This window comes from Acomys minous, assembly GCF_964271855.1.
Source record: "Acomys minous genome assembly, chromosome: 8".
NCBI lineage: Eukaryota > Metazoa > Chordata > Mammalia > Rodentia > Muridae > Acomys > Acomys minous.
Genome location: NC_140489.1, coordinates 18726356 through 18741179, shown reverse-complemented (window position 1 = coordinate 18741179; position 14824 = coordinate 18726356). Strand labels below are relative to the sequence as shown.

At 47.2% G+C, this 14824-nt stretch overlaps 1 protein-coding gene across 4 annotated transcripts in view; it reads right to left on the bottom strand.

Annotated features, from left to right (window-relative positions):
• TTC7B (tetratricopeptide repeat domain 7B) overlaps positions 1-14824 on the bottom strand; it is a 204657-nt gene that overhangs the window by 87237 nt on the left and 102596 nt on the right. For all 4 annotated transcript variants that reach the window (XM_084792571.1, XM_084792568.1, XM_084792569.1 and 1 more), the window contains one exon: positions 14522-14659. In XM_084792571.1, coding sequence (XP_084648697.1) covers positions 14522-14659 — 138 coding nt within the window. The remainder of the gene's footprint in view (positions 1-14521; positions 14660-14824) is intronic.

The window sequence follows — 14824 nt, the reverse complement described above, 5'->3', positions numbered from 1 at the left end:
GGCCCTAGGGCCAGAGGAGAAAAAGGTGCAGGTGAGGAGTGAAGGGGGCGTCTACGGAGCAGAGGCTGCAGGATGCTGAGAGGCTACTTCATCATGTCCTCATTTCCTTGTGGAGGTGACTAGAGCAATCTTCTCTCTGTAGACAGAGAGAAGACTGAGGGAACACACCAGGCCCCAGAAGACACAGAGAACCTGGCTTCTGGAATAAATGTACCCCAGCTGTCAGGGGGAATTGAGGGGGACCACTGCTTTCTTTGTCAAGGTAGAGTGAGGTGGATGTTGAGAAAAAATGAGATAAAGAGCCAAGAGAGCTAAAGGAAGGCAAAGGAAAGGCGCAGACAAGCAAGAAACCTCCAACTGCTTATGTCAAGTCATCTTAGACTGGCCTGGCTGTGCCATGCACCTAGAGTGCCTCACATTGGCTCTCCCTGCAGTGCTCTGAAGCCAGCTCTTGAACAGATAATGGTGGAACTCTCCCACTAACAGACAGGGAAAGGCTGGGAGCAGGAGCTGGCTCATGGAGATGGTGACACACAGACATGACACATAAGCACAAGAGCTAGCACAGTAACAGCAGAAAGGGCGGCTGGAGAGGAGAGAAGACAACTGCAGCTTTCTGAGGGGCTGGGGGGGGGGGTGGCTGTGCAAGCACAGGGCCTCAGTTTGGATCTCTAGCACCCAGGCATGGCAGTGTGTTCCCACGAGGCAGAGGCAGAAGGATCCCTGTAGATCATTGGCCAGTTATCTAATCTCGTCCAAATTAGCAACCTTCTGCTTCAGTGAGAGACCTTGCCTCAAAAATAAGGTGGGGAGCCACTGGAGAGGACAACTCACATTACCCTGTGGTTTCCTCACATGCTGCAAACTTTATACAAGAAAACAAGAACACACACACTCACATGCATGCACACATACATATGCACGCACAAACTGAGGTCATCAGGCTTGATGGAGAGTGCTTTTACCCACTAAGCGATTTGGCCAGCTCAATTTTTGTTGTTATTTATTTATTTATTTTTAATAATTGAAGGTAGAGGCATCTTGGTTTTTCTAAGACCTTTTTCTGAATTTGTAGTAACAAGGATTAAATGTAGTGCTACAAGATCAAGCAAACTGGCCAATGAATAGACAGAAACAAGAAGCTCACAATTATTCATAACCTGGATTTATGAAAGAGCACAACCAGGCAATGGTGGTGCATGCCTTTAAGGCCAGCACTCATGCGTCAGAGTCAGGTGGATCTCTAGTTAGAGGCCAGCCTGGTCTACATACTGAGTTTCAGGCCAGCCAGAACTATAAAATGAGACCCTGTTCAAAAATAAATAAATAAATAAATAAATAAATAAAGGGGGAGTGGGGGAGAAAGAACAAGCTAGCATTACAGGTTAGTAGGAGAAAAACAAGCTTTACATCAAACAGCAATATGGCTATTTACTCATAAGGAAAATATTTTAAATTGAAATTTACCTCAATGTTTCATAACAATCTGTTTCAGACAGACTAAAGACAAGCGTGAAAAGCAACACTATAACCAACAGAGCATGAAGGATATCCTTGCACTCTGGTTAGGAAATTCACCCCTCACATACACAGACGGCATACTACTTGTCATGTTTATCCCAAAGTCAAGCTTACAATAAGTACTCATTACCTTCTTCATTTTAGAAACTAATTCCATATGAGGCCCCTGCAAGCCATAGAACTGGGGCTGATGTGTGGGCTGCTTACTTCTGGAGCAGCAAGGCCTTGGTAGCACTTGCTGTAGCCAGGCACTATTTTAAGCATTGCCTCCTTTGAGCATCCTTACAGCCCTGCACAGCACAGGAAGGTGCAAGTACCACCCTCCTTAAAGCCAGGAGGCTGAAGCACACAGATTTAAGTGACACATGGCATCTCTGTGAGCAGGAGTCCAGTAGCCTGGTCCCAGACAATAAGCTCCTGATCATGGCAGCAGTGGACAGCCCGAGATGCCGACGGCAGCCATAGCACGCACACCTCACTTAGCACACTGTCTTGCTGTGTACAGCATCGTGCACTGAACAGGAGGCCTCCTGATCCCTAAGCATTTCAGGCTCCAGCCGTACTCTTTCTGTTAATGAGCTGCTTGCTCCCAAAGCCTTTTGGGGATAGACCTTTACACTCTGCAGAATTTTCAAGAAATGTCACAGATTCCATGACAGCCAGCCAAATGATACATTTTCAGCTTATCTTTAAGAAGTTTGGCAAAGATCAAGGCAAGCCATGCACTCCCTCTACAGTGTCTTTCACAGTCTTCCAGCTTGAACCTCCCTCTGGACTACAGCAATCCCCGTTCCTTGATAAGCCACAGAAGAGTCATACGGAATCAGAAAGGCTGATGATGTGCCTCAAAAGGGCTGGGGATACAACACAGGAAGTGTTCTTGCCTAGCATATGCAAGGCCCAGGGCTCTGCCCTGAGTAACACACACACACACACACACACACACACACACACACACACACACACACACACACACACACACACACTCACCAACCAACCAAAGACCCTAAGAACTTAGCCAGATCTGATGGTCTATGCCTATAATCTCAGTGCTCAGGAGGCTGAGGCTGGGGGCCAGCATGTACTACATAGTAAGGCCCTGTCTCAAAGGCAATGACAGTAGCTGGACAGTGGCTTAGAGGTTAAGAGCACAGACTGCTCTTCCAGAGGACTAGGGCTTGATCCCCAGCAGCCCACATGGCAGCTCACAGCCATCTCTAACTCCATTTCCATGGGCCCTGATGCCCTCTTTTGGTCTCCTTGGGCACCAGACATGCACATAGTACACAGACATCCATGCAGGCAAAATAGTCATACATACAAATAAAAATATAAAAAAAGCAGGGGGGGAGGAAGAGAGGAAGAGGGAGGGAGGGAAGGAAGGAGGGAGGGAGACAGGCAGAGGCCGAGACAGAGAATATGTAAGCCAACAGCAATAAACTAACCTCCCCCCAGACCACAGGTGTGGACACTCTGTGTCACAGCACAGATAGTCCTGTCTTCCTGTGGGCTCTTGGCATCTCTGTTACACAGCTCCAGCACACCAGCTCTGAGAGTTTCAAAACAGCTCCAGATGTCCCTATTCCCCATGCCCCCGTTTGAGTATCTGGAGAGTGTTCCCCTATGTTCTCAGAAATGTTCAGATACACACCTCTAAGAACTCAGGTTGCCCACAGCTCCATTACAAGAAGAGACTGTGCTGTGACTGCAGCCACTTGATGCCCATAATCTTCTTCTTAGCTGGGGTGGGTGGGTGCTCACCCCAATTGCTTGGGTGGGTGGGTGCTCACCCCAATTGCTTGAGTGTGTGGGTACTCACTCCAATTGCCTGATGAGCCCTTTTAAGAAGCCACAAACACATCTGTGTACGACCGAGTGAAATTGCCAATTTTAATGTTGTAAGGTTAGTGAGGATGTAAGCTAATGAAATAAAATAAAGAACTCTCGTATTTTAGTAGTGTTTCTAGTGAACAAGGAGTCCTGATGACAAGAGGTTTTCCAGAAGGCAGCAGGCGCATGTGCACAGGAGTAGGGGTATGGGACACAAGTGAGAAGCTGCCGGACGGAGCACGCAGCCCCAGCATGGCAGGAGGGGTGGTGAACAGCTCTGAGGACAGATGGCTCAGGCTGGGCTATTAGAGGGGCAGAAGCTGCTCAGGGAGGTGCTCCCAACGGCGCCTGAAGCTGCTCAGGGAGGTGCTCCCAACGGCACCTGGAAGGGTGAGCACTGCAATCCTGAGACTGTGACAGCTGCTGCGGCAGCAGATCGTGAGTTCTCATCTGAAGTAGGAGAGAGTTCCTGGGAATGGGAGAGTGACAGCCACCAGGGGTGAGACTGTAGCCCTCTTACTTGTGGTGTCAGAGGAAGGGCGATGAGGCCTGGGGGTGGGGAGTGGAGATGTGGGCCAGAGACACACAGCATCATGGGCACCTCTGAATCACCTTCATCATTAGAAGACTGGATGAACTTAGCCAATATGCTGGCTAACCAGGAAGGACAGGCACTCTGTCACCCTTTGAAGCCTGGGTGGCAGTTGCCAGATGCCATGGACGTGTGGCAGTACACCCCTTAGAGGCTAAAGGGCATCATCATGTGAGTGGTAGACAGCATGTTACTTGCAAACTGATTTCCTGCTGGAATAAGGGCTTTGCCTTTCTCTTCCTTTGGCTTTTCATGGGAAGCCATCTTTGAAAGGTTCCAGGAGCAAGCTGCTCTTCTGGCCTGAGAGGGGGATTTAGCAATGACCTTCCTTGTATGTAAAGCCCAATTACACCAACTGGGTGTGTGGCAGTGACAGCTGCACAATACCACAGCAGGGAGAAGCCAGGGCCTATTCTGGGAAATCAAGAATGAGACTCAGCATCCAAAACCCACGGGGGAAAGGGTAGAGATAAATAACCAGGCACCTTGGACATTTGGCTTGCCGCCCCAGGCTGAACCCATCACCACCCTGAGCTCTTTCCTTTCCTTCTGGACAGATCTCACTGCAGAGACCCTTCAGGGTCCTTCGCCTAGGAAGATTTTCTTTCTTACATTGTATTATTAGTTGAGTTGATTATTAAATGTGGTTAATGTAATTCTTTATAGTTGTGCTATAACACATTAAAAAATTTAACAAGGCAGATGAATAATATGTTGCTTTTTCTAGCAATGAAAACTTAACTAAGCTGTTTAGCCATTTGGGAACTACTGTTTTGGACACATAGAATACCCTATCACAGGGTGGGTAGACATCTTCAGGGTAACCTGGTCCTACTCTTGCTTTACAATATGGGGATGAAGATCCAGAAAGCCAACAAGACCTGCCTTGAGTCACACAGTGGCAAGATGAAGTCAGAACGATGCTCTTATTTCTAAATTAATTAAAAATAAAAGTATGAATTAAAATGGAGTTTGAGCAATCTGCTTCAGAGAACAGGTCTAGGAAAAAGCTTCTAAAAGTCATGCTTACAGGACTCAAGTAACTAACAAAAGCCTCCCCTCCCATCTGTGGGAACACACACAATGTGGAAGCTTGATCAAGCTTCCTCCTCTTTATTTTGGAAGTAAAATACAGGATACGCTGTATCCTTGCCCCACTCCTCCCTGGTTCCTCCTTTTGCTTTCATACAGTAAGGCTGCTCTAGACAGGATCACTATGTTTTACGGCTCTGGAAAATGCTTAAATTAAACAACATTATTTCCTCTGGCCACAGTGAAAACAGAAAATGGGTTATTTTCTTTTTGTTTTTTGTTTTGTTTTGTTTTGTTTTGAGACAGGGTTTCTCTGTGTAGCACTAGCTGTCCTGGAAGTAGCTCTGTAGACCAGGCTGGCCTCAAACTCAGAGGTCTGCTTGCTTCTGCCTCCTAAGTGCTGGGATAACAGGCATATGGCACCATCCTGGCCTGAAAGTGGGTTACTGTCAATGGTCCCAGATGGCATTCTCTGGCAGTCAACCTTCTCAACTCCATGAATCAGCTCGGCCAAGTGTGCACGGGAGTATAGGAGCCCTGGTTCTGACTCAAATCCAATACCCCCGGTGGTGTTGCCAATGTAGCTCTTCATTGACCTTGCAAAAAGCACGATCTTCAGCTCCTTTCCTCCGCCTCCTCCTCCTCCTCAGCTGCCTTTCCCCTCTTGGTCTTTGTTCTTGGCCTCTCTAGCCTCGCTTGGGACACCAAGGTTTAACCCTTAGATGGTGGCTGTAGCTTCACCTTGCATATGGAGGCAAGGGCTGTAGCGAGAAGTGAGGGGCCGAGAGAGCGGCAGGCCAGTGGCAGACTACATGCAAGCAAACGTGCAACAAAAGCGTCCGTGAGGAACACATACAGAAGGCGCTAGGGTCCCATCTATCAGCTCTCTCTTCACTGGGACCATTGACAGTAACCCACTTTCAGGCCAGGATGGTGCCATATGCCTGTTATCCCAGCACTTAGGAGGCAGAAGCAAGCAGACCTCTGAGTTTGAGGCCAGCCTGGTCTACAGAGCCACAGAAGAGAAAGAGCCATGAGGCCTGCAGTGAATTCTGAAGACTCTATAGACGGCAGCATTTCTGGTGGGACTGAAGCCGAGGTGACTAAAGCACAGCTCGAGGACCCAGTCTGACTTGATGGTTATTTGCATAAGGATAAAAGCATGGCCAGCATGGCATTTGCCAGAGAAGTGAGTCTATTCAAGAAGGAAAAAAAAAACAACCTCTTCAACAAAAAGTGCTGCATTATGTGACTTCTACACAGTCTTTGCGGTGGTTAATTCTGACTGTTAACTTGACGCAACCTAGACTCCCCGGGCAGAAGGCCGTGAGACTGTCTGTGAGGGATGACCCTGATCACATACACTGAAGTGGGGGCCCCCACCCCCACTCCCACAGCATGTTAGAGAACGGGAGCTCAGCAGCAGCAGCAGCATGCAGCAGCCCGCTGTTCTCTGAGCTGCACTATGTGCACTGTGCGACCAGTTCTCTCCCGTTCCTGCTGCCGCCCTTCCCTTGTTCGACGGACCACAATCTGTAATTACAAGCCATATAAGCCCTTTCTCCCTCGAGTTGCTTTTGCCAGGATATTTTTTCACAGCAACAGAAAAGGTAAAACCTGGGCTGGAGAGATGGCTCAACGGTTAAGAGCACTGACTGCTCTTCCAGAGGTCATGAGTTCAATTCCCAGCAACCACATGGTGGCTCACAGCCATCTATAATGTGATCTGATGTGCACTGTATACATAATAAATAAATAAATAAATAAATCTTAAAAGAAAAAAAAAAAGAAAAAGTATAACCAATCACCCAACCTAAAACAGAAGTTGGTATTGAAAAGTACCTTGCTGAGGAAAACCTGACTACGAGGTGGCCTTTAGACCCTTGAATTGCTTTGTGGCTAGAATGTGGAAGCTTTTGGTACACTGGGCTACAACAGCCATTACATGCTGAAGCCATTACATGGGCCTTTCTGGTAAGAGCTTGGAAAGGAAAGAATGTTGAGAAATCCTCCCAGCAGAGGTCTAGATCATGAGGTGTCAGAGGACAACAGGGACGCCACTGGGAAATGAGGGAGGGCCATCTGTAGGCGAGTCTGGCTGACTTCAATCTAACTATGTCCCGAGAACTGAAGTATTGAGCTCAAAGCCAGTGGACTCCTTTGTTTGGCAGAGAAACATTCAAGGCAGGATGGTGTTCAGACTGATGATGTAACTGCTGACGAGAGAGAGCAGCACCATCACAGAGAAACCTCCTTCAATGCACTGGGACACTAGGAAGAGTACCCTGAGGGCAAAACCTTCCCTGTCAGAGGCAATATCTTGAAATGGTAACAGGACTGGGGAATGGTGATAGTATGGAACTTTTGAGGGTGCAAAAGATGCATGGAAGAGCTAGCTGTGTGGCAGAGCTGGCAGAGCTGCGTGGCAGAGCTGGCATATGTGGGGAAAGGCCCCGAGAGGCCACTGTGTGAGGTTGTAAAGGTGAGGGTCAAGATGCACTGGAGGCCAGGGAACACTGAGCCACCAGGGCCCCAGGGCATCTGCAGGGCAGTGCAGACTGGAGCTGGGCCATGCCTCTGCAGGAAGCTGCACGTGCTGCTGCAGGCAGAGCTGCAAGAGAGGGGCTGCTCTAGCCTCCGGAAGCCAGCTGGCTATGTTACAAGCTCCGGCTGCCAGATAGTGGCGACTTTAATGTGTGTGTGTGTGTGTGTGTGTGTGTGTGTGTGTGTGTGTGTGTGTGTGTGTATACACACATGTGGAGGCCTGAGGTTGAGAATCATCAATACCAGAGCTCACCAATATGGCTAGTCTTGCTAGCCAGCTTACTCTGCGGATCTCATCTTAACCTTCCAAGGCTGAAATTATAGGTGGACTGTCATGCTGACCTGGCATTTATGTGGCATTCCAGGGATGTGGACTCCTATCCTTATGCTTACTAGGCAAACATTTTAACTTCTGAGCCATGTCCCTGGCCTCTGAATTAACTTACTGCCCTCAAACTCCTGCGTCTGTGATTCACTATGACGATGGACTGAGACCCACATCAGGGCATTTTATCACAGCAACACAATACAAACTAAAGCACATACCACATTATATACAAAGTTTACGCAGAGTGGCTCAATATTCCTATGTACAGGTGCAAAACTCAAAAACTGATTAGGAGATTTGGGGTAAATCGCCATGATTTTGAATCTGGCATTGAATCAATGGCTCCTCAGAAAGCCACCAAGAGCACAAGCAACAGAAGAAGGCACACTGGTCTCAGAATCAAACCTTTTTTTTTTTTTTTTTGCATTAAAGGACATAATTAAGAAAGTGAATAGGAAACCTATAGAATAGGAGAAATATCTGTAAACCATATATCTGATAAGAGTTTGTTATACATTTTAAAAACTATAACAATTGAAAAATGGGCACAAGGCTCAAATAATCATCTTTTCAAAGAAGATATACAAAAGGACCAAGGGTCTAAGAGGATGCTCTGTGCATTAGGGAACCACAAGTCAAGCCCACGCTGGTGAGCATAGGAGAGTGGGCGCTGAATGGGAAACGGGAAGGCCACTGTGAAGAACAGCTGGCAGCTCCTCAGAAAGCTCAACAGGGGATTTCCGTATGACTTGGCAGCTCCGCCCCTAAAGAACTGAGAACAGGAATGCAGGAATGCTAGAGTTCTGTTATCACACTGTGAGACACAGCACTACAACATGGTTAACTTACAAAAACCAGCTAAGTGAACACGCCAGACTAAAGGGGTATGGATTGAATGATCATTTTTATGCTAAGTGTTAGAATGTGGTTGTGTTCATGGCATAGTCACCAGAGAGGTGAAGACAAGTCACACATCCATCCATGAATAAAAGATGATAAACAAATGAATGGATGAACAAAATGTGACAGATATGTATAGTGGAACATTATTCTGACAAAAAGGATGCAGTTCTCACAATATGCTGTCAGATGTACTACCATAACTAGGCTGAATCCTAAAAACAAGCCAGACATAAAAGGGCATGTGCCACATGACTTGTTTTATACTAGGTACCCAGAATAGGCAATAGGCAAATTCACAGGCAGAAAGATTAGATGTTGCCAGGGTGTGTGTGTGTGTGTGTGTGTGTGTGTGTGTGTGTGTGTGTGTGTGTGAGTGAGAGAGAGAGAGAGAGAGAGAGAGAGAGAGAGAGAGAGAGAGAGAGAGAGAGAGAGAGAGAAGGAGGGTGGGTAGGGCACTACTGCTAACCATGTACAGTTCTATTTGAGATAGTGGAGAAGTTTAGAATAGTGATGACAGCTGTAAAACAGTGTGGACATCAATAAATATTTATAAATTGTGCCTTTCAAAGATTAAGGCAGCATACTAATTTTTTAAAGAAACAAATGAAAGGGCTGGAGAGATGGCTCAGCAGTTAAGAGCACTGGCTGCTCTGTCAGAGGTCCTGAGTTCAATTCCCAGCAACCACATGGTGGTTTATAACCATCTATAATGGGATCTGGTGTCTCCTTCTGGTGTGTGTGAGTGCACATGCAGCTACAGCATTTATATGCATAAAGTAAATAAATCTAAAAACAAAACAAAACAAAAAAAAAAAAGAAAAATGAAAATAAAACACAAGGCAGTGCACAGCTGGAAAAGTGTTTCTCTGAGCTGGACCACACTACAGTTTCAATTGCTCTTGCTCCTCGCAGGAGTACAAGTATTCTCACTAGAGGAGACAGCTATGCCTCACAAAGAAGGCCTCCATAATGTGGAGATGGAGACCCCGGTGACTGCAGCAGGGGCTGAGATTCTGTGGGGCAGGCTGTCATACAAACATGGCATTAATGGCTCTGCTAGGTTGGTTCAGAATGCTGGACAGAGTCTATCTAGAGAGCAGCTCTGCCTCAAGCATGGTCCACCTCTTAAAAGTTTCCTAATTCTCATTAAATGACCCTTACAACCTTGGTAATCATCTGAGGGGGAAGCACTCAATCCTCTTCCAGGAGAGTTTATCTCCAAAACCCAAGAAAGGGTGAGTGGACACTGGCTGTGACCCCCTGTCTTTTCAGCAAGGTCTCCCTGGGCCCCTCAGAACCAGGACTGTGCACTGGCTCCTCATATATCACTGCCTCACATGGGTACCTAGGGCAAGGCAGGGTGTGCAGTGAAGCCCTGAGGCATCCTAGCTGGCGGCAGCCCACTAAGCAGGGTCGGGGGTGGGCAGCATTTTCACAGTGCCTCCTGATGACAGAGGTGTTTAGGTTGGGGAGGTACGAATGTCTTTTTGGTACAATCATTAGCCATGCAGTTCTACCCACAGCATTGTAGATTTACCATAAACAAGCGTGAATAAGAGTTCAATGGAAAGATAAAAATATCCCTTCTGTTGTTAAAGCTGCCATGTTTATGTAGGGGGAGCACACACCATCTCCAAAAAGACCCCATAATATTCTTTCAAAATGGGATTGTTAATAGTCAAACTCGAGAAACAAACCTCCTTAGCAGCTTGGGTTCATTCTGAAAAACAGAGGAAGCAGGGCTCCTGGCCTTACTTTTAATAGAGGGGTTGTCATGCCAACTAGGGCTGCTGTTTAAATTGAAGGGGAAAAAAGAAGTGTTCCTTCCTACACAAACTTTTCAGCAGGGCTCACAATTAGTCCTTAAAAAACCATGAAAACTCATAGCACTGGAGCCATGGTAAACACTGCGCTCATATTTAAACCTGTCAGAGAAAGGCCGCGATAAACCTCAGGTTTCTTTCTGCTGTTCCATTCTTCATGCCCACTAGCAGGGTAAACAGAGCCCTGAAAAAAAAAGAAATGTTGCTGTGGGCACATGCCAAGGAAAGCGAATGTTGAGCTCAAAGAGCGGCCCTGCACCTTGAATAAGCACTGAGAACTAACGGGCGGGCACAAGAGAACAATGCCCCTGCGCTGCTATTACACTTTCAAAGGCTGGGTCTCTACCCTGCCTTTACAGCATACCTGCTGCCCAAGGGTGCAAGAAACAGGAGTGCTGTGAGTGCCAGCACAGCCTCTTCCTTCTCTTTTCCTGGAGTCTGTGGGCCAAAAGAAGAGAAGAGAAGAGCCAAAAGGAAGGGAGGCTGCTCTGTGGCCATGAGGCTGGTTGAGGACAGGAGGTGGGAAGGCTCAAGACAAAACCTCTTACCTCCCAATAGCCTGGGGCAGTGATGCTTTCTGGGCACAAAAGGCTTTGCCCACACAAAGGAAGATGTCACCCTGATTCTGAGGCACACATGGCCAGCTCAGAGATCAGTCGGGGTATGTGACTAGATCCTATTCCAGTGTGGTCAACACCAAACCCTACATAGCTGCTTCCTTCTATATGCCTTGCAGCACTGCCATGGAGTGTGGGAGTTAGTACTGAACACAAGCCCGCCATACCTGACAGTCAGTCTGGTAAGTGAGACAGCTACCGAACAAGCGGGAGGAGCAGTAAGTCACCCCTGACCCTCTCTGTCTTCTGCTTTCAGACAGGATGGGACACGATTTCATCAAGCTGCTCAGAATGGCAAGCAACTGAACCTCTGAATTGTTTATTTTTAAAATTTTCCACTTAATATTTTTAGACCAAGGTTGACCACAGAAAACTGAAACCACAGAGCAAAATGGCCAATAAGGAGGACTGCTGCGCGTACTTCCCATCAGGCCTCGGCAACTACTGTATTTAATCCCCACCAGCCCTTGAGGAGCCCATTGGGATGTCAGTGGCTCCTCAGCTCTAACCGGCACACTCAAACCCCTCCCCTAGAACCGGCCTGTTCCTAGCTGGGAATCCACAGCTTTGCTCTGCTGGCTTCTCTACTTTCATCATCTTTTGTATGCTTCTGTGTGAGCTTTATAACCAGCCGAGATTTCTCTTGCAACCTGTAGACTTCCGCACTGCTGTGTGCCTGTGCAGTTCCTGTGTACAGTGGGAGAGTCAGCAATACCTGAGCATTCAGCTGCCACTGACTGAGCTCTGAATGCTGGGCTCCGTTCATGAGTTTATATGAATTAACAACTATCCAAGGAGATGGCTCAGTGGGTAGCAGGACTTGCTTTGCAAGGAGGACCTGGGTTCAAACGCCCAGAACCCACAGCATGGCTGTGTGTGCCTATAACTTCAACATTATACGGTGGAGAAAGGAGAATCCAGCCAATCTAGCTGAAAGTGATTTTCCTGTTCACTGGGAGACACTATCTCATGGCAATAACCTGGAAAGCAATAGAGGAAAATACCTGATATCCTGTTTTCTCGTCTGCATGAAGGTGCACCTGCATACCCACATGCCATGTATCTCTCTCTCTCTCTCTCTCTCTCTCTCTCTCTCTCTCTCACACACACACACACACCACCTCATTGTCGCAGGCCGTTCTTCATGAAGATGGATTAAAGATCGTCACTAAGATGACACAGGCTAGCTAGCTCAGAATTTCTACATTCTAAGTAACTATTATTTTCTTTATTTAAAGATATTGGTTGGTTCAAGGAGCATGGAGAGCTGTTGCTTATGACAGAAAGAGAAACAGTGAAGTAAAGTTCATTGTAGGTAGAAAGTTAAAAGAAAACAGGGAGGGGAGCTCTGAAGTTTCTAAACAGAAGAGTAGAAGTACGCTCATGAATAATCCAGCTCCTGCACAGCAACACAGCTCACATTAGCCAGGAGAACGCCAAAGCCTCCAAACTTCATGGGCTGTTACTCATCCATAAGATGGAGTGAAGTGTTGAAACAAGTTATGATGTGTGCAACCTTTAAAACAGCCGTGAGCCACAGACATAGGTTCTGGGGAGGGAATTCTGGTCCTCAGCAAGGATAGCAAGCATGCTTAATCATTTCTGCAGACCTGGCTTTCCTTTTACGATGAAAATGTTTAGGAATTCAAGGTGATAGTTGCTGCTATGACCTTGGTGTCCACAAGGGCTCACTGCAGTGAAAGGCTTAGTGTCCAGGCTGGCACCCAGAGGAGACGGCTGCCAGGGTGTGGGCCTCAAGGCATAGGGGCCATGACGTTCTCATGTACCTTGTGAGTTATCAAAGGGGGGGGGGTTCGCAATTAAAGAAGCAATCTGGGCCTTTCTCCTTGTTCTTGCTCCTGATTTGAGATGTGACCTCTTACTTGTTCTTAAAGGTGCTCTCACCGTTGCTAGCTGGCATAAGGTGACAAAGCCAAGCAGCGGCCCTCTCTATAGACGCTATACAGTCGTATAGACGCTGAACCTCCAAGACTGTGGGATCAATCAGCACCTTCTTGTTTATGGGTAGCCTGTGCCAGGGGTCTCATTGCAGTGCTACACCCACTGACGGTGAACACAGCCATACAGTGTTAGGACATACAAAACAACACGCAACTATATACTTCATATTACTAAGTTTGATATGTGAACTTTACCTCAACTCAGAAAATGTACTGTTCCTGTTTTAACTAAAAGTCTTGAAAAAAGTAGAGGGTAAATGAGAACAGCGAACAAGCCAAATAGATTCAAGAAAACCCCAATAAATGGGGAAATGGGCAAGCAGGTCACTTCAAGATGTAATCTGAGCCTGAACTGGGTCCCAGCAGGGCAGGCTAGGTATGCGGGGGCACCTGGTCACACCTCCTTGTTTCATTACATTGTAGGGGGTTTGGTTTTTCAGAAGGCTGAGTAACCATTGCCCTGTATAGCAACCAAAGCAAAGACTAAAAACAGAAATAAACCATGCAGGCTCATCTGCTCCTGGGTTCTGCCTAATGTGGTGAGGCACCACAGGCTGGAGGGTGAGTTGAGCTCTGATCTGATTTCAGCCAATCTGTTACTGTATTTCACTCCCTGTCCTTGTGCCCAGAGGCTGTTGCAATGGGTATAAATTTAGAAAGAGAAAGATAAATAACACAGAAAAGTTTATTTTAATAAAATAGGTTGTTTCTGTCCCTCTTTCTCTATTTTGCTAAAGGAAAGATAAGTTGGTCTCCTTACTTATTTAGCCTTACCAATATGAAATTCGGTATTCTGGGCAGGAGCTTAATAATTCATAACCCCAGCTCAGATGAACTAACCACATGAAACCAAAACATCACATGTCTGTCCTAAGTGTTTCCTAGTAGAGGGGGTGAGAACATTGCGGCCCCTTGCCCAAGACCTGGAATCTATCCGTCCACTTCTGGGCAGGCACAGCACTCTAAACAAAGACAGTGCCTTTCTGGCATGAAATGGTTTCTACCAACCAACCCCAGGGTACTTGTGTCCCAAACTGCATGTCATCAGGAGTTATACAATCATAGCTGAAGTGAAACTGTTTTCTGAGGAATCCGTGTCCGAGAGGAGGGGCTTTGGTTATGACAGGAATTACCCTGGGAAGGAGTCTACTTTGGGAAGTGCTGTCCTCCTCCCACACCCAGCTGGAAGCTTGCTGTCATTCCCATCGCCTACCTAGCCGCTTTGCCTAGTCACAAAGGAGAGCAAAGACCAATGGCCCAGTGACTTATACCACTGGCAGAAGGGGACAAAGGATCACAAGCTGTAGCCCCTCCCAGAGTCATCTTGCCATCCCCCCAACCTGGAGAGCATCCAGACTTAGCAGCTGTACCTCTGACAGCATCTCATACTGGCCTCTTCTTCCAAGAGCAATGGTCAGTAAATCATAGACCACAGACGCGCTCTGCAGGCTGATGAGGCGATCACTCTTGTGTTCCGGAATCCTGCTCAGCACAGCATCTCTGTTGGCCTGAAGGTGACACAGAAGAGAGAAGCAGATGGTGAGCCAGCCTACACTCCAGCACTGCCATGTGACAGAGAGGCCACCTAGGCTCTCCTGCCTCACAGGGCAGGAGTGTGTGACAGACCTGTCACCTTAAGTCTTAGATCCAAAATTCCCAGAGCACTACAGACA